Here is a 20,876-nt window from a genome sequence, read left to right on the forward strand (position 1 = left end):
GTGTAAAAAAAAAAACAAAAAACCAAACCAGTTGAGTTTGGCAGTCTGTTTTTACACGTTGAGAGGAGGAGCAGCACTGTAAGAAGGAGCAGAGTCAGCATCTGCAATGATCTTGTACTTATGGATCACTCTATGTGATGATCTTTTGCAGGGATAATTTCAGTGACAGCATGATGTTAGATCATGTCAATAACCCTGCTGTGAGTCAGCTCTGCTCGTTTATCACCATTCACATGCCTTTTTTTCCTTGCTGTTGTGTTGAATATTGGAAACATTTCAGGCTAAGATATTACTGGATCATTTCTATCTATTGGCCTGTGCTGGGGGATGAACTGAAAGCACAGATGCGCATTCTGTAGAGACAATCCTGGCACAGCATTGCTGTGACCTGCGTTGAGTAGGGTTCAGTGTGTGTGACACCTTTCCTACCATGCTGGAATGGATAAGAGTGTCCATCTGTCTTTTTCATGTTTTGTTTTGTTGTTTTTTTTTTTGTTTTTTTTTCTGCAGTCCCACTAGAAAGGGCAAAGGCTGAACAGACAAGGGCCCCTCTGCCGAGAGCTCCTTCACAGACAAATGGTGGCACGGTAGTGTCTTGCTATTGCTTACTGCTTGTGCTGTACTTGTTCTGTGGAGACAGAATATTGTAGCTGCTTGGCCTTATCTGATTTTTTTTGTCACCATCACATTAGAAGACCTCTCCAAAAAGCCCACCCCTGCATTTTTGCTTTCCTATTCTTCACAAAAGTGTAACTATAGTGTGTTTCACATTGGTTTCAGTCTCCTTTAGCAGAACATTTCAGTAGTTTTATATAAGCATAAGCATTCAGGACTCCCTTGTATTTGTTTTCGAATTATTATTGTTATCCCGTTGTTGTGTAGAGCCTAATTGTTACATTCTCTTTAACCACCAGGCTATGGTGAGCTAACTGCAGGATACCAGCAGCTATTCAGTGTTAGGAAATGGGTCTGAAAATATAAATCACTTCTTGGCATATGCTAGACACAGTCCAGGATATGTTTGCATTAGCAGTTGCCATATTGCATTAGGATCTGTGGTGATTAGATTTTCAGTAATAGAAGCAGGGCAAATGCATTATATAGTTATACAATTAAACATATTGTCAGACTGAGAGTGAAAGGATGGGGTAATGGAGAAACAGGGGATAAGACAGACTTTTCTTTCGAAAGAGCAAATGTGGAAAGGTCATGTTAGAGACAGCAGGAAGTTTAAACAGAGTTTAAGGTGGTAGACTAAGGAAACATCCAGACAGAACAGTGAAAATCGTGTAAGCAGAGAAGGTTGCTTTGACATGTTATGGGAGAGGGAATGATCAGCTTGCTTGTGAAGCACCAGAAGATAGTTTGAGCTGGATTAGGGAGGGCAGAGAGATGCCACAGGATCTGGTGTTGGAGTACGTGAGAGGTGCTGAGCTGCAGAAGGCAAAAGAAATTTGAGAAAGTGCATTTACCTTTGAGAAAGAATAATGATAGAGAAGTGACTCAGAGTAGAGGAGATTTGGTCTTGATTTAGCACAGTTGCAGTGAAGCTGTGTTCACCAAGAAAGATTTAAAAAACTGGGGGTTTGGAGCCATTGTGACTGTGTATCTAATGACTTGCAGTTGTCAGTATTTTTTTCCCTTTTCCTTGTTTTCAATTCTTTTTTTTCCTTTCCCTCATAACTGTGAAAAGCGCCTTGAAGTTAATGTAAAGACTTTGGTTGATTTTTAGTGGACTATGGATAAGCCTTTTCTTATGTCATGGCTGAATGCTGATTTCTGAGCTGTTCTGGTTCCAGGCAGCATCTATAATTGCATGTTATTATTTGAAAAATAATGATTTTAATTACTTTCCAGAAAGCTTGATATGAAAATAATCTATATTGTTTTGCTTCTTTTAATTGGACAACTTTTCCACACTGTAATGTGCCTGAGTAGGCCCATTCCATCATGTTCTCCACTTTATTTTAAAGTCACTTGAAGAGCTAATACTTAGTTACTGGGCTATTTTCCTTGATCTCCAGCCACAGAGATTTGTTTTTAAATAATGCTTGTCTTATTTTTCATAGCTGATGTGACTGATTCAGATTGGATTATTTCATTTGACCCAAACTGGGGCTGTGGTTCGAAGATCCAACCAATCTGTGGGCAGCCCTTTTTTTCTTTAATAGCAGACTAATTGGCAGACCAATTAATCTGCTCATCTGTGAAGAGAAAATTTATAGCAATAAGTAGTTCTATTTCCAGAAGTCATTCTCTAAAGTAACATTACAGTGGCCTTGTTTACTTCATGCCCTGCAACACGATCCAGTGCTTCAACAGTAGCACAGGTCAATTAGTGGACAAATTAAGCAATTATTAGCCACTAACAAGGGTGACTGGCATCATTACCCTTCCTGTTTACCAGCAAACTGTTATTTTAATACAAAGATCAACAAATAAATTAGGGCATCTGTTGTATTGCCATGTCTGCCTTGAAGTAAATGATATTAAATGGGCTTTGGTTGCTGCCAAATTCTTAACCCCGGCCTAATGAGATACACTGATATGTCTCTTGCTGATTATAGAAGCTGTAAAATTTAGTTTGTATTGATTTATTAACAGGAGGACCAAGTTCTCTGCAATGGTATTTTTTTAATACTCTGATATCTGTCTTTTTACTTTAAACGTTATTGATCGAGAGACTATTGGGTTCCTCTGAAAGACAAAGCTATTTGATAATTGTATTGATTGTTTGGATGCTTACAATAATTTTATGGTGAGGTTTGTATATGTAGATGTATACTTTCATCTGATGCTTCTCTTATGTTCCTTAGAACTGCCTTTACTTCCAGATTAGACTTCTGTGAGTCAGTTATTTTTAATGCTTCCTTTGTATTTTTATCATGGGGTAGGACTTCTTCAGATTTAATTGACTGTCTCCTTAATAAGAAAATACAGTAAATCTCTTTGGATTGGGTGAACTTGGCTGCAGTGCCCCCTAATAGATTGTGGTACATTGGTAAATGCTGGGTCTCGTTTCCCACCAAGCTGCTGGGTGCCCAACGTCAGTCTCTTCCCTTTAGTCTGGTGTGCCTGGTGCAACAGTGAATCATGCAGAGCAGAGGCTCACCCATTACGTGTTTATACACAGCCTTCCACGTCATAGCATGTTCTTGATTAGGGAATAATAATTCCCTGTGTGAAGCTGAAAACTGTAGCTTCTAGTTGCCAAGACACCTTTGCCAAGCTCTTTGAGTGAGGCTGCATCAATAACAGGAGCAAAATGAGCAGAACCTGGACAAGCCTCTTCCCTTACAGCCAGAGCAAAGTTCTGAGAGTTTGGGCTCTTGTGTTACCTCCTGAATGAAAAGCAGTCGTGTTATCCCCGAGGTATTTGTGGTCCTCCCTGCTGTATGAAGAGCTGTCACAAGTATGTACTGGGTGCACTGCCAGATCTCATGGCAAAACTGTTCCGCCAAGGTCTTTGGTGAAGCGATGATCGTGTACACGATGCGATATTTATGCCACATTTATTGTGGCTGCTTTGAAAGGTCATACCTGACCTAGGATAAAGTATGTTCTGGACATACTGATTTCTGAACAGTTAACTCTTCCAAGTATTTTAGAAAGCATGAACTGATGTGATGTTTTGAGTCTAGTTGCAAATTCTTTACAACTAAAACCAGCATAATGTCTCCAGAAGCCATGGACTAAGCGTGGGATTGTATCCCTTTAAGTAGTTTTGAGCCCTCCAGGTGTGCGTACTGTGGATTATGTTTTAGACACTGCCAGAAAACAGTTAGAGCAGCAGTTTAACATAGCTAAGCCTTTCATGTTTGCATACAGTTAGGAAACCTGGTTATTCAGGATCCAACTGTGTCCCTGTCGTTTCTTTGTGTTCTTGCTGTTGTATAATGAACAACAGACACACCACCAGCCAAAAAGCAGATCGATGTTCGGTTTCCTTCATTGAGAGGAGGTAATTGCAGAAACATTTCCTGAGCAATATAATTATGTGTATGTTAATTTGCCTCAGAAATTCAGGTTTAGTCTCTTCTCAAGTGGAAGACCTGGTTACAGAAAGAGACTTTCTCTTCTTTGGGATTAGTCACTAATAGATGAAAAAGTTGCTGAAGTTTAGAGTCAATTATACCTTGATCGTCTTAGACATTACAGAAGCCTCATTTTTTTTCCCCATGTGCCTCAGCAAATTAGAATTCATTCCAACAGCAGCATAGGTTCAGATTTGTTAGTATTTGAAATACAAAATGGGCCTTAGGAAATAGGCTAAATGAAGGAGTTGTACAGAATGTGAGATTTTAGTCCCATCTTTCAGCCAAGCTATAAACAAGTGTGTTTAACCTGGCATGTACCTGGCTTTTAGCTTGTTTGTTTTTAAAGATTTTGATTGGATTACAAAAAATCAGGTCTAAAGTCAGCTTTTTTGAAGTCAGCTAGTTAGCCCATGCCATCTCTTCTATGCTGAATTGTTGCTTGTTATATCTGTTCCCTAGGGCTTTGCCCTGTCCAGTGTTAAATGTTTCTGATGACGGGATTCCACTCTTCCCCTAGAGAGACAATTCCACAATCAAATAGAACTTGCCATTAGTGAAATTTTACTGATGATCAGCCTTAATTTTTTTCTGCTTAATTTTATCCTGTTACTAGAGCGTAGTGATTGATTTATTCTGGGGAAATTTAGTAAATGGTTCCTACTTCACAGGATGGACCTTACAATAAATAGCAAATTGTCATGACCTATCTGTGGGTGTCCTGAGATTACACAGGAACTCAATTTATCTCGACATTCATTCCCTGGAAGCTATTTCTGTCAGTACCAACTCAGTGGAGGAATAAGCAATGAATTTAACTGCCAGACTGCCTGCCTCCTGCCCCAGCACCAGCCTTGGAGGAAGGAGATGTTTAGCCGCTCCCTGAGCACAAGGCTCAGAGGCAGGAGGTCCTGCGGGGTCTGGTGCTGTGACTGTGCCCAAAGGAAGGGCATTTAGGATCTGGTTCCCCTGTCGCTTGCCTTAGTTCCACATTAAAGGAGCTTCACTGATGAAGTGGAGTTACTCCTGGTTTTTATGGGTGTAAAGTAAGGGAAGAATCTGACCTTATAAATTCCAGTCTACCAATCCCATATTTTCCCTGTGCCTGGTACGGAGTTTATGTAACTGTCCCAGTTCTAGTGAGGCATTTTATATCTCTTTATACATGCAGATGATATGAACTCTGTCTTCATGTCAAGGATAGGTCTGGGCATCTGTTCAAACAAATTTGAGGTGCCTCAGCTCAATAAATTGCCACTCATGAGCTCAGCTGCAGTATGTGCCCATGTATGCATGCTGGGTAGGTAAGGTGCTAGGCTTAAACTAGTAGGTTTTACTTCATTTCACCACTTAGGAGGAGAAATGTTTTGTTATTGTGGCTCAGCTGATGGGCAGTAACTTCTCCCCCTGTGGAAACTTGACAGTGTCTGATAATGTAGCCATATTGTACTTGCATTATGAGGATGGACTAAGGTATTTATCCTTAAAGTTCTTATTTCTGGAGTTTTTAGAAGGTGGCAGGTGCTATGTGATTGCATGTGGTTTATTCTGTTGGAAACAGGAGCAGTGCCAGGAACAAAGAAGAATGATCATTTGTCATGGTTTAACCCCAGCCAGCAACTAAGCACCACACAGCCACTCAGTCACTTCCCCCCCACCCAGTGGGATGGGGGAGAGAATCAGGAAAACTCGTGGGTTGAGATAAGAACAGTTTAATAGAACATAAAGGAAGAAAATAATAGTGATAATAATAACAATAATAAAATGACAATAATAATAATAAAAGAATTGGAATGTACAAAACAAGTGATGCACAATGCAATTGTTCACCACTCCCTGACCAATGCCCAACTAGTTCCCACGCAGCGATCTGCGTCACCCTGGCCAACTGTCCCCAGTTTATATGCTGAGCATGATGTCACATGGTATGGAATACCCCTGTGGCCAGTTTGGGTCAGCTGCCCTGGCTGTGTCCCCTCCCAACTTCTTGTGCCCCTCCAGCCTTCCTGCTGGCTGGGCATGCGAAGCTGAAAAATCCTTGACTTAGTCTAAACATGACTTAGCAACAACCAAAACCATCAGTGTGTTATCAACATTCTTCTTATACTGAATGCAAAACACACCACTATACCAGCTACTAGGAAGATTAGCTCTATCCCAGCCAAAACCAGGACATTATTCTAATCTTTTATATGTGAAATTTCAGATAGCTATCTGGAAATCATTGATGTCATAACCCTCCCTCTTCAAACTCTTCTTTTGTTTTTCTCAGGTATAATTGATTTCCTTGTGAGCCAGCATCCTATTGCAAAAGTACTGAGAGACCACCTGGTCTTCAAGATTGCACCCATGCTCAATCCTGATGGAGTATACCTAGGAAATTACAGGTATGGTGTGGAGTATGAATCTGTGTATTGTTGTATCTACCTTATTCACCCTGCACTGTTTTTGTCACTGAATGTTTTATGGCTTGTTTCAATTAATTCCTCTTAAATTGGAGGTTCCCGTGGCCATATGCTTCCTGAAGTTCCCATCAAGGAAGGGGTCTCAGTGGCAACTTTGCTTGCTTCAGGATGTAGAGAGCAATTCTCCAAGATAGCAGAGTATCTGCTCTGCAAGCCTCTTCTAGGTGTGGGAGTTGAAGTCAGCTTAGAGTTAGACCTTAGCTGTGTTTTATAAATGCATTCATTATGCTGCTCATCAGCCTCTATGTAAATGTGTCAGTCAATCACAGTTCCCTTCAACTACCCCGATCATCCATTAAAGTCACAGATTTCAGTCTATTATGGTACTGTAATAGATAGGGATACATGGAATGGAATAATCATTCCACCCTATGCTAATTTTGCTTCATTTTAGTATTTGAATTACTACTTTACCACCTCCTCTGTTGAGAATGTATTCAGATAATCTTTTGTTTTCCCTAAAATTGTTAGCTCTTAATGCATTTATTTACAAAATAAATGTGCTGCTGGAGGTGATAATGAAAAGCAGTTGATTAGTTGATGATTTGTTTGTGGGGGCAATTACATGTACCACATAGTTCTCTGGAGAAGCCCCTGAGAAATGTAAAATACTGTATGTGGTTTTGCTTGCAGCGCAAGACTAAATAACACAACACACTCTGTAGCCAGGCTACCTTGAGCTTTGATCTAATTAGGTATTGCATTGCTAAGCAGAATAAGACTGGGTTATTGTGTGGATGAGGAGACCACTGAGGAAGAAGCTAGAAGTTGCAGAAAATGGTGCTGCCGGCTCCTCTTTGGTTTGATATGCACTTCTTAGCCCTTCTGTGCTTTGCTACTTCCTAAACTGAAATAGCAGGGAATTGTGTGGGTGATTTCAACAGTGCTTATATACATGTTTTGTAAGTGAAACGTCCAAGGGCACATGGTCTCCTTCCAGCTACACTGATACTCCCTCAACTCTTAGCAAATCCAAAACCAGAGAGCAATATTGCAGTAGTGGTGTCTGACAGCACAAGGAATTTATCATAATGGTTATGTCACCTTACAGGAATAAAGCCCTAAAGTGGCTCTAGAATCTGATACTACACTGCTTTTACTCTGTTTCAGGTGCCCTGCACGTAGGCAACTCCAGTTGCAATTAAGTAGCTTTCGTTTCCCCCATAAATTCACTTGCCCTGTAGGTTTTTCTCCTGCACTATTATTTATACTTTTTGAGAGGCAGGCAGCTTTACAGACATGCATATGGCTCATAACTTGAAAAGCCTTTTGGTAACCCAGATATTATGAAAGGGCATGTGAATTCATTTGGAATTGCTGAGCTTGATGGTATACTATTGCATTAGCTTTTCAAGATGTGCAGAATTTTCAACCGTCCTGAACTAAAGAGACTTTTAATGAGGTAGTTGGAAAAGCATTTGATTTTCTTGCAATTCTTCACTTTATTGACAAATGGCCTAATGTAACTGATAACTTAAAAATGAGGGTAATAAGCAAAATGCTACCTATTATCTTGAGAAGAATATTAAAAAGCCTCGTAATGTGCTGGTGTTGTAGTTAACTAGTGCTGAGTGAATAATTTACAGCAAACACTTTATTTCCTGCTCATACAAAATCCACAAGCACATCACAATTTATTTGCTTGAATTTACTGGATGAATTTTTTAAAAATCTCTAAGGATCAATTGCTAGTATTTGAAAATTTAGCTCTGAGGCTTCTCTGTGATTGGCTAGATAAGTCTGTTTCATCTCTTTTGGTCTTTGTTCAGATTAGCACATAAATAGGACTTTCAGAAGTCTTCCACGTAGCATGGAATGACACAGATCTATTGGCTGGGGACAATCCTCTTGCTTTTGCAAACAAGGTCTGTGGTGCTATATGCAGCAAGAGCAGTTTTAGGCGTTTGAACTTTTACTTCCTGTTATCTCCCTCTTTCTCAAAGCAGCAGCTAGTGACTATTTCTTTGGTTCATTGAAGGTTCACATTCAGAGCTATGCAAGCTAAGATAATGAAATGGGTAATTAAACCTCATGCTTGAGTTTGTAAATTGATCTCCTGCCAGTGTGAGAGAGATTTTTTTACCCCCTCGGTACACAGCTTTGTACAATTGGCAAAGTATACTGTCGGATGCACTTTCCTGTCCTCTGAAATCCCAGGCGCAGTGGGCACCATTAAAAGCCTGAGTATGTCAGCAGTTCTCATAGAAGGGATGGGATATACTAGTTCTCCTGTGATCAAAACAGGAACTAACCACTCATTTACCTAGGCTATGGTTACATTTGGCTGATGGGATTTTCTTCATTGTCATTTTTGGGGATGCAGGACTTTCCCTGAGGGTGTGGGTCCTGTGCTCTTCTCCAAAGTCCTCGTTCCTTTGTTCTGAGTTCTTGTGAACTGAGGTTTAGGAGTTTAAGCCAAATCTGCAACAATAATGCCAAGAACTGTGTGTTATCTATAAACTGCTGCTCATTCTCAAGAGAACAGACCAAATGGGTTGTGACTCTAAAGGGACTTTCTTGTGGTGAAATGTTCATAACCAGCAACAAGTGAGTTTAATATCACAGCTATAAAGCACAAGTGCTCGCGGCACAGACACATCTGTGAGGAACGTTGTTTATAAGTTGCGTGTACATTCAGACGGCTCTAAAAGAAACGGTCATGGAAATGAATGTCAGTGCCCAGTGTATCAGGATGCATGGAAACAGGGTGTTAAACTTTACTGATTTATTCAAGTATATGCAAGAGTTTAAGAAGTGTATTTGTGAACCCATACAGTTAGGAATGAAAAGGCAAGGTGCCTTATGTGACTTAAAGGGGTGGTTTAGCAACCCCTCTAATTTAGAATGTTTATATACAATTTTTAAAATTATTTTTTAAAAATTAATGGACAAGAGTTGCAATTTGATTGTAATCTTAGAGCATAAATCTCTTCAGAGATAGTGAACTAGAGCGGTTCTATCTCTTAACAGCTATTACTTATGTACATAAACCAAGCAAGTTGGTGAAATTACCTCTACTAGACTTTATTTCCAGTGGAATTTCTGCCTGACTTTAGAAATCAGAATATTTCATTTTTACTTTCACCTGTTCCTTTCTGAAAAGAGCTGAGAAATGAAAAATCATGGGCAAACCACTACAGTAGATCAGAGTTGGCTGGGTACAAGCATCAGAGGGGTTAGGTGCAGAGAAGAGGAGCCCTCAGAGTGCAAATTCACCTGCAAGCCAAAGTACTGAAATACTAATTGGGATTGCTCCTGCTTGCAGTGCTAGCTGTTGTGTGTTGGTTTGTTAGCATCATACCCTTCTGTGAAGAAGCCTACTAGACTGTGCTCTTTCTTCAGTGAAACCAACCCCCTCACCTAGCCCTTTTCTTGCCACGTGAGTATACCCAGCTCTTTCTAACTTCCAGGATAATGAGAGGTACCCACTGTTCACTGTGGTCAAGGACGTAGGATCTCTCTCAAAACAGGAAGACAGGCTTCATCCCTTTCTTGAAGTCTTTAAAGCCTGGTATTACTGTACTTCTAAGTGTAACTGGCTTTGCAGTTACAGTGTGTAGAAAATGTTATGCCACATGGGCTTGTTAATTAAATTGCCCAAGAAGATGCTGTTGGTTGACCTAGCTAAAATAGTCAGTCTTCAGCATAATTTGCCCTCTGCTCTGGCTGGGAACTTGTCCTCAGCTCTCACTTGAATTGAAAGACCCCTGTTGCTGGGGATGGTGCTTGACTTGATCTTTAGCATTGTGAAAGAGCATGGCAAAAACCAAAAATATTTGTGAGTTTCTCCATAACACTAACCTCACCCTCTCTGATGGATTAAACTGTGAAGCAGTTTTAGGAAATAAAGAAAAACTAGTTTTCCTAGAAGAGATTTCTTGACTTTTCTCTCTCTGTTTGCAGTATAGCATTATCATCTTCTGAACTTATTACCATCCCCAGGGAGGTGGGGTTAGACTAAGAAAAAAAATGTGTTCTTGATTTAAAAGTCGTGCATCCCCAGGCTTGGCCTGAACTTTCCTTTATCGAGAGCTTGTTCTTAAGCTGGCATTCTGCAGCTGAATGCTGAAATGTGTCCCTGCAGGCGAGATGACTGTACCATACCATCTTAGATTAGTTCCAATTTGTCAGCCTCACCTTCCGGAGATGAAACCCTATACTGGCACCAAAAGGGATGTGTGTTCTTAGTCTGGGCAGCTCTTCACTGAGGTATCCCAGAAATGCTATGACAAGGCAGTTGAAATACCCTGACCGCTCTCTACAGGCTTTGTTGCCTGACCCAGTAAGGTTTCCCGTTCCTTGCTGTTTCTGTCTTGCCTTCAGTTGGTTAGCTGTAGCAGTATCAGCCTTCAGTAAATTAAAGCCATGAATTAGCTGAAATGTTCTAAACTGTCATCATTACAATATCCTTCTAACTTGATGGTAGGGACTGCAAGAATTTGTGTGAATGGGGAGAAAAGGGGCACACGCTGATTCTAATCCTTTCTTGTTTCACTGTCAGGTATGATATTTTCAAAGTCAACACAATCTTTACTGCTTGCTTGTGTGAGGGGTTAACAAAGCAATTTATTGGACAGAAAGAAAGGAGGCCAGTTCTACCCAGACTGGAAAGCCAAATTCACAGTAAACAGTGTCAGAGTCCATATTGCAATGAAAGCTGTGTTGGGATGAAATGTTTTAGACAAATGGTATAATTTTGCCCCAGAAATGTAGTTTTGTAACAACTGAAATGGTTTGTGGAAGAGAGTTGAATTTGGCAAATTTTTTCAAGTGAAAAAAGGGAGCTGGGAAGGCTTGAGAAACATTTAAAATTATTCATGTCAGCATTTTATAAAGGACAATTTTTATTTTTTTGTTGTTGTTGTTGTCAATGGCATGATCTGTTTAAAATCTGGCCTTTTTTAAGGATTCCTTTTGAAGAGTCTGAAATACAAACAGAAAACTAGGCTTTGGACCAGATTAAATATTTCAGATTTATCCTGAATAGTTTTTGTGGACTTTATTTCTGTGACTCTAGAAACAGTCAAAAGTTCAACATTTGTGTTTACATGTGGTTTATGAGCTGTAAGCTGTCTTTATCCAAATTATTTTAGCTCTAAATCAGAGCTATATGTTGTAACACTGAGGAGTGCTGATTTTGGTCTTTGATGATATCACTTTGGAGGATGTACCTATACCTGCATACATACATGTGTATATGTTCTCAGTGACTGGTTATGTTATGTGGTTCTTACTGTCACTTGTCCAGTTGTGAGGCATGGCTACTTGTGTGCATACTGTCTTTTGCATAATATCTCTTGATTATTTTTCACCTATTTTTCTGGTGGAGAAGGTTTTTTTCTTAGCTTCTTTTAATGCATATGAAGTTAATGCATTGCCTTGAATTGAAAAACAGAGTATCCATCTGAGATGACAAGATGAAGCTCTCAATGGAGTTTATTTTTCCTAATTAGGTGTTTGTCATTGTGTATTCTATATAACAACGTATAAGTAAACAATCACGGACCTTTTGAATAAATTTATTGGTTTTATTTATGTTACTGGGCATAAAAAATCTATAATTACCAGGTACAGCCGCAATATAACTGGTATTTAATGACAATTACTTTTTGTTACCATAGAAATGAGTCCAAACTAGTTACCTATAATTTCTCATTCCCAAACCTCACACATGTTGTATTGCGGTATTACCATAGTAATTGCCTATTAGTCATCATAAAATAAGCAGTTACCCAGAAGATATCAGGATAGTGTGAAATTTCTCATCTCTTTCAAAACTTGCAGCACATGCCGCTTCTCGTCTTCCTCTAGTGGGATTTTTGCCTGAATGAAAAGAATGTCCGTTGTACATTAACCCAAGGGAAGAAGGGATGTGATTGAGAGAGAATTGTACTCTAAAAATACACCAAGTCAGGAAAAGTATGTTCCATCCCCTGACAATATAGAACTATTTCTTATTATTGAAAAGCAGGGATTTTTCAATCCCACAAAATGGAGGTTTGTTCCTTGCCATGAATTTCCTATTTATTTTTTTTTCTGATTCAGTTGTGACCAAAGCAGAGGCTATACATCTTAGGAGGTCTGTGAGAACAGCCATGCTGTGTCAGACCTCACAAGCCCACTACCCACTAATGCAGCAGTGGACAGTGCCACTTTCCTCCTAAAAGCAGGAGATGCCTATAAGATGCTTTCCCCCAGGTACTTCCCTAGCTTCCAGTGATTTTTGTTTCAGACTTCCTGAACTCTTGGGATTTCTGTCTGCTCAGTAACGTGCAGTGGATTTGTCTTCCTAGCGCTTGTCTGGTTTGGCCTCAGATGGGAAGCATTAGCTCTCTCGGTCTCCTCTGGCCTGAAGCTGTTCAGCTCCTGCCCCAGTGCAGGAAACATCACCCACTTCAGCCTGCTCTGAGCTTCGTGGACATCTCCTCCGTGGCCCCTCTTGCACCTTGTTTGTCTTCTTAATTTAGATTGCGTGTTACTGATGCCAGTGAGTCTCTCTCTGTGCCTGCCTAGATCACATTTAGTATCAGCTGGGGGCTGGTGACTCATGGAGGCAAATGATGTTCCCCTTCATAGCCGGGACAACAGGAGAGGCAGGCCACAGGTGCTGAGTGCGTTGCTGACCCCCGATAGAGTGGTGGCAACTGAGCTCTTCTCCTCTCCTCCCTTTCCAATTTCAAAATTGGAAATCCAAGGGGGCTTTCCAATGCTTCAGTGTCTTTTTGACAGCCTGTTGTTGGATTAAAAACATAGCTGTGGCCAGGACCAACCACCCTGATAATGGGGAAAAAACAAACAGAAAGAGACCTGCCACAGTGAGGGAATAGCCATTTCCTTTTATCGCCTTCTCCCATGCAGCTGGGGGAGAGGATGAGGCATGGCAGAAGCTTTCTCCTCCCCCAGCTCTTGCTTGGCATTGAGGACAGGTAGGGAATATTCTGTGTTGTCTTCTTCCCGCGTCCCGTGTGTGTTTGTGTCTGGTTTGGACCTCCCAGGTCATGCAGCATGCCAGGTTGGGGTTCTGGAAAGCAAAGTCCAGGGTGGATCTGCAGCAGACACAGGTGTGCTCTGGGCAGCAGCAAAGGAAAAGACCAGGGAGGCAAGTGAGCGACAGAGGTTTTCTCTGGCCCTTACGTCCATCTGGCTCGTAGCATTGCCATTCCTTTCCATTGTGCCTTTCTTTCCATTGTGGCTTTTATTTCCCAGAGAGCGCTGTGTTTGTAAGACAGTTACAGTGGTTGCTGTTTTGCTCACCATTACTTAAAAAAATCTTCCTTGTAAAAAAGTTGTCATCCTTTATCTTAAAACAAATACTAGGTTTGCAAAGGGGTTCCTATCTACTGCCATTGAAAATGCTCTTTATATTGATGCGGTAACTGCTCATTTAAACCATATTACAGCTCCTGAGTATTTTTCAGTTGCTATTGATGTGACAAATTCTCTTGCACAGAGGACTGCACCAATCAATAGAGTCAGTATATGTGCTTTAACAACAAAGCCACATGCCTTGAGGTTCCAGTTGAATCTGAACCTTTTAGTAGCGTTAAATAAAGCTATATTTATTTTGCTTTTGGTGCAAGAAAAAAAAAATCCAAACCCAACCTAATTTAATACAACTTGTTGGAAGGGTTTGAAGGCAGCATTATGGGGCCATTTTCACATGTGATGAATACGTAACTAGTGTCAGAGCTGCTATTTTGTTGTTGTAAGCGAACCCTTCTCTTTTAGTTAGATTGATCTGAGACTACAGAGTAGCCTTTTATTTTTAGACAAGCAGGGAGAGAAGTCATAATGAGAAATATTGAAATCATAGCTTTTTTTATATCTGCCATTATTCCACTGAGATGTCCTTAAAGAGACAGGGCTATTTATTTTCCATTTAAATAGCACCATTTGTGATTATTACCTTTGAGCCGTTATACAGAGAATAAGCACCCAACTCATGAATCCCAGCCAAGTGAATCGAAGTTTTGTACCTAAGTGCCATTTATGCCTGTGAGTTCCTGGAGGAGCCTATTCTTGACCTTCATTGACTTTATTTTTTGCATGATTTTGTCTTCTAGAATGTATTTGTAATTAACAGGGGTCTTACTGTCAGTTTATTTGAAAAGTTTGTGTCCTTTCCTCCCCTCCTGAATGGTCTTAGGTCTGAATAATCCCATCTGGGTTTCTTAGCTGTACTTTCAGTTAAGTAACTAAACATATCGAGCTTTCTTCTCTTTTTTCTCTTACCTCCTTTTTAAGTCTGGCTTGTATCTCTGGTGATTTGAGTTCTTGTTCATAGCAACAAATGAAGGACCAAAGTCTCCAGTGGTTTTTATGTTTGTTTGGTTTTGTGGGGGTTTGGTTGGTTGGTTTTTTGTGGGGTTTTGTTTGTTTGGGTTGGGTTTTTTGTTTTGGTTTGGTTTTTTTAATTCTGCAAATTACAAAGTAAACTTCAGCCAATTTGCTGTAGGTCTTTGTTTGGTTTAGCCATCTGCAATTTAGGAATAATTAGGTCTCATATCTAAAATTAGCTGTGGAGCTACATTTATTAGTGTGTGTTAAAACCCATGTTGCATTCCTTGGCTTTGAGGCACTGTGTAGGTACCAAGCAGTATTGTTTAGAAAAATGGTATCTTTAAATATACCCATGCAATCAAAGCAGCCCTTTATTGTTAGTTTTGCAAGTGAGAGAAGGGAGCAACACACTGAGTTGGTCGCTGTCTAATCCTGTAACGAGCTGAGCTCTACTTCTCGAACAACAGTTGCCAGGCCGCAATGCATGGCATTTTAGAGCTGATACAAAAGACTAGAGGGCTGCTCCGAAAAGGCTGTTTGCCAGACACAGGAAGTTATGGTTGTGACACAACCCAAGAAATATGCCGTGTGTTCACAAGTGCCATCTGCTGGTACACTTTATTGAGCTATTTCCAGCGACAGGTGCAAGACATGCCTGTAACTGGCTTTTTTTATTGGTGGTCTGCAGGCATCTGCCTGCTTACACGGCACATACTGTTAGCTTCTAAGATGTGTTGCACCTAGCTACAAATACACCAAAGCGATCCTCCCACCCTAGCAGTTGCCGTAAGGATGCTGTGCCAAAGTGCCTTGAAAGAAGGGAGGTGTCAGCGCACTATCAATGGGCAGGAGACATGTCCCTGGGGCACTTATCCCAAGAGGAGATGGCCTGTTCTATGGAAAGTCTTTGTGTAGCTGTCAGCAATGAGGACAATCCAGATTCCAGTTCCCAAGGCTTTGCCTCCTCGCTTCCCCTCCTGCCCTTGCCCTTTGTTTTGTTTTCCTTCCTTAATACAATTATGGTCCCAAATAAAAGGTGTGGTTCCTTGCAGAAATCAAGAGCAGATGAAGCTTAGTGTGAGCTGCGTTGCCTTTGTTTGCATTATATTTGCCTTGCCAGCAGCATCTCTGAGTTGACTCATCTGGGAGCAAATCCCAGAACCTGAAGTGTTGACAAGGTTGAGCTCAGCTCCAGCCCTGCCTGTATTCTCCTGCCCTGGGATGTAAAAGCTGCATCCAGCCCTGCGGGCACCCACACAACTGAGGCTATAAACAGGGATTCAGGCTGTCCTTGTGCCATCAGTTATTGAGTGGGGCTGTTCCCTAACTAGACTGCTCCATTCTTCCCCGTCTTCGGGAGTTATTTTGGAAGAGATTTCTCTGTTCTGACTCCTGGCTAGCATGGAGTTAGTGTAGTACTTGGCAGTACTCTCCTGACTTCATGGAGAAGGCTCCAAGGAGACCTTATTGCGGCTTTTCAGTACTTATGGGGGTCTTATAAGAAAGATGGGGACAGACTGATTAATAGAGCCTGTAGCTATAGGGCAAGGGGTCATGGTTTTAAACTAAAAGAAGGTAGATTGAGACTAGATATAAAGAAGTAATTTTTTATGATGAGGGTGGTGAAACACTGGAAGAGGTTGCCCAGAGAGGTTGTAGAAGCCTCACCCCTGGAAACATTAAAGGTCAGGTTGGATGGGGCTTTGAGCAACCTGATCTAGTTGAAGATGTCCGGGCTCGCTACAGGGAGTTGGACTAGATGACCTTTAAAGGTCCCTTCCAACCCAAACCGTTCTATGATTCTGTGGTTCTTTTACTCTCGAGAAGAACTGAGAACCTCCTGTCTGTTGGTTCAGGGGCCAGAGCCAGGCTACTTTTGTATTTTAGCTTTACAGGTTACACTTCAGTGCTGGTTCATGCCAGCAGGGTTTGTCTTTGGAACAACTAAGTGAAAAATGGAAACTACAGGTCAAGAGGAGAAATATTTTTTCTTAGCTGTAGAAATGACCAAATTCTGCCTTAATGAGAACACTTATTGTTCCTTCTAGGAGAACAACCTAAAAAGGGAGAGCGAGGAAGGTGTTTTGCCTGCTATCTGTGAGCATAGGAAGGCTCAGCATGTGGTTAGTGTGTATCCCAGTTTTGGATTGTTCCACCCCAAACAGCATCTCAGGATCTTTTCCAATGTAACTAACATTCCTTTCCCCACTCCCATCCCCCTCATTTCGGCAACATCTGCTCACCTAGACCTACAGATTCACCAGCTGTCAGGGAAGGCAGCTGAGGGATTAATTCTTTATGAAGAGCTTTCTGGACAGAGATCCTGGGATTTTCTGAAGTTGCACCCACTTACACAAGATCACCAGCAACTAGTGATCACTTCTGCAGTCTCTGCAAGAGTCCCCTTCCTTGTATTCAAGTTTTTTATTGTGTTATACAAGCGAGGGTTCAGTACTCACTTTCAGTTCACTGGGGAAGGATTTATCACCTATCACTAGAAAAGTCCTGTCTTCCTGTTCCAACTGCCACTGTGTGGGTGGGGAGGGGGAAATCCCATCCAAGTTATTAGGAAAACAATATCAGCCTAAGGGAATGTTTGTTTAGGTTGCTTTTTTGCTGTTTTCTTTTCCTGGGTGTGACAGCTGTTCTTTTCTTTTCTTTTCTTTTTTTTTTTTTTTTTTTTAAATTGCAGCACTCAAAATTATGGCAGCTTGCTGTATAATTCATAATATTAGTCCTAAGGGCAGTGTCATTTAACATGAAAACAATCCTGAGACAAATCTAAATAATAAACATCCCATTATCTAAAACAATATTGTATTAATAAAACAATATTAAATAATCTGAGCATGTACATCACTTCTGGGGAGTGTGAAGGCAGACACCTGCCCAAAGTTCCCACTCACATGTCTTGGTCAGCACATTGGCTCCCAGACACTGTAATCTCTTTGTGACTTAGAAGAGCCCTGTTTTCACTCTTTGCAGTAAAATGTCTCTAAGTGGTTCAGAGTTGTGATGTTCTCTGTTTGGAGAAGATACCTTTTTATTGGCTTAATACTCGTAGGTGAAGTCTCCCAAAAGAAACATGGCTAAGTGTTAAGTTTCAGAAGCTTGTGAGGTGTTGAGCTCTTGAAAACTAGTCCTGGTGCTCATTTGAAAATTTAGGTTGTGGCTGTAAAGGAAACTTTTTATTTAGCTGCTAGTACACAAGCTTTTTCTGCTGAAGCAGGGAGAGATTGAAGACTGCTGTTTCACAGCTGCTTTAAGCTAAGGAAAGTGAATGCTGGTACCCAAAGGGGCAGTTCAGTTCTGTTTTCCCTCCTGGCTGTGCATCCCTGCCATCTCCTTTTTGCCAGAACTGGTGCTTGTGCGGCAGTGCTGTGAGCCAGAAAAGGACCGATCCTGCAGAAAACCATCCTGACAGAACAGTTCTCACATGGCTCCCTATGCAGCCAGAAAAATGGGACCAAGACAAGAGGGAGGAATGAGCAGAGAGGGATCCCTTTTTAGTAGCAGCTTGGGTGTAGATGGGCTTAAAGCAATTTTGAAGCCAGAGCCCAATATCTAGGTGGCCGTTGTGCAGGTATTCCAGAGATCTTGGAAATGAAAGACAGTGGTAACCAGTTATTTCTTGGATGGTTGCTGGTGTGTTCAAATACAACCATACCTATATGATATCTTTCTTAGAATTATTGTTTGCTAACCAGCAGCAAATTATTATTTATAATAATTGGTAACAAGTTGGGTGACTTGGCATGTCCATTCAGGAAAACAGGTACTTTATGGTGTTTGAGGCTGGAAATGAGCTGTTTCCATGCAACTGTTACACCCCATTACGTGCACACGGTGAAAAACTGTCCACAAAATCCTTTTCTCTCCTCCCTCCCTATAAATACAGAAGCCATCATAGCTGTGCTGACACAGCAGAGGGAGCAATTAATCTCATAGCAGATTACTTCTCTGCTGCCCCTCGAGCCAGGCAGAGGAGGGGATGTCAGGGTAGTCTGGGACGAGGTAGATGTGACAGCTGTCTGACAGCTGATGGCTTTGCCTGGTTGGTGCCTAAGAGCTGGAGGAAGAGCGCTCTGCCAATGTGGAGGAGTTGGGATCAGAAAAGGGATGTGACAATTCTGGACACACAGTGTCAAGCCACAAAAACATTAGCCGTCTCTGCCAACGTGAGCGGGACGGGTATTCTGCCTCTTTTCCCCCCCCAGACTGGAAAGGATGTATATTAATAGAAGTATATGCGACTTAACGTGCAGCTACTCAGTGTTAACCCAGGTCCCCAGGGAAGAGAAGTGCTTATTTCAGGTTGCGCAGATCATAAACCTGCTGCCTTGTGTGGTGCATGTGCTCTGAATACTAATGTTCCCTTTCACTTTTCTTTACTGACACGGCCATTGAGCTGATGAATTGTATAGATTATACAATGATAATGGATGGGGAAGGGGAATTTCATCTGTCTCTTTAACCAAAATATGAACAGTAAATCCTGCCTGTTTGCAGAGAACAGCTGGATTTCTAATAACTCTGGAATGCTGTTGGGGGGGGGGGGGGGGGGGGTAGCTGCCCCCTCCCTTTCATCACTGCCATTCAGACATCCAAATGCTTGCAAAAGGACTGGAGCTTTCCAACACTCTGAGGCTAATGCAGCAGTTATCCTGGGAGTCTGCCAGGTCTGTTGGATCTAGGAAAAGCCTGAACCCCTCTATGGTGCCTCTGCACCATGCCCAGAGGAAGAAAGGGAGGCAAGGGCCTTGCATGTGATTCTCCAAGTAACAGCTGGGTGAGAGAATGGGTTTTTCTTGTAAACAAGACCAGTCTCTATGCATAGAGTGGGCTGAGTTGTGATCTGATCCTGTGCAAAGCAGTGAGTGAGCTGCATTGTGGAAGGGCTTATGGTAAGGTTGCGTGTATCTTTGGGATTCTTAAGAACTGAAAGAAGGCTGTCATAGAAATGTACAAAGCCTCTCAGTCTGGTCACATTTTGTATTATTAATAACAAGTTTTGTATATTAATTTGAATTGAAATAGGTTAGCAAGGTAGCCTGAATATTTAGACAATTGATAATGCGTTGACACTGCAGTGTTGACCAGAAGCCACAATACTGTTCTGCTAGGTGCTGTACAAGTACATCATAAATGATCCTCACTGCCTAAATGCTTTCAGAACTAAAAGAGTGTGGCACAGAAGGTGGACAAGGCAATCAAGCAACCTGTTATAGCAGGGGAAGACAGAGTACTAAATATAATAGGATGAATAGTGGTAGGTTTTTTTCCTTTTTTATGTTTTTGTTGTTGGGTTTTTTCCCCTCCTCTGGTTGGTGGCAGGAAACACAACAGCTAACTATACAATCAGGCTGAATAACCTTCATATATCAACTGATAATAGGACTACTTTAAATTTGGTGAACCCAGGGAAGGAGCTTTCAGTGACAAAAAACATTTGCAAAGGAAGGTTGACCCAAAAGGTGTGTTTCCTCAGAACAGATTACTTTTAGATGTTTTTCCATTCTCCTATTCTTTACTCCTTGGGCAAAACTGCGAGGCTCTACTCAGCTCCCAGTTTAAGCATCATTTAAATTCTAGCACTAGGATGTACGTTATTCTCTTGCAGCTGAGGAGTATTATGGTTCTACCCATTGTTTTACATCTGGATTAAATTGTCATTTTGTGCATCTGGAGGTAGGTTTGTTCAGTAGGTTTTGGAAATCCACAGATGTTCGAGGCCCAGTCAGTCTTCTGGCAATGCTTGCTAGTGAGGAAGCTACACAGTGAGAATATCTATTCCATGCAAGCACTCCCAGCAAGTTTTGTGCCCCAGCAGTTGTCCTTGGATAGATCTTCGGTCTGCTCTTCCAAGACTGAAAAGAATCAATTGGCAAACTGCCAGTCTATCTCCCTTACTTTCTGCTATGCCTTTGCTTATCTTCTATACATTTTCAGGTGCTAAAATCTTTTTTGTTTTTAATTCTTCCAGTAGCGTTGACTTTTACTCCTGCTGTTGACATGCAAGGAGGAACTGATGCTGGTGTAGGTTTGTTCTTGACATCTCCATCTTGCTGATGCTTTGCTAACTAGTGTAAAAGACAGG

General features: G+C 41.3%; 1 protein-coding gene across 1 annotated transcript in view; it reads left to right on the forward strand.

The window, feature by feature from the left end:
* LOC126041974 (BEN domain-containing protein 5) overlaps positions 1-20,876 on the forward strand; it is a 980,738-nt gene that overhangs the window by 771,942 nt on the left and 187,920 nt on the right. Inside the window, exon 8 of the mRNA XM_049808428.1 lies at positions 6,307-6,421. Within this exon, the coding sequence (XP_049664385.1) occupies positions 6,307-6,421 (115 nt within the window). The remainder of the gene's footprint in view (positions 1-6,306; positions 6,422-20,876) is intronic.

Source organism: Accipiter gentilis, chromosome 8, assembly GCF_929443795.1.
Source record: "Accipiter gentilis chromosome 8, bAccGen1.1, whole genome shotgun sequence".
NCBI classification, from domain to species: Eukaryota; Metazoa; Chordata; class Aves; order Accipitriformes; family Accipitridae; genus Astur; species Astur gentilis.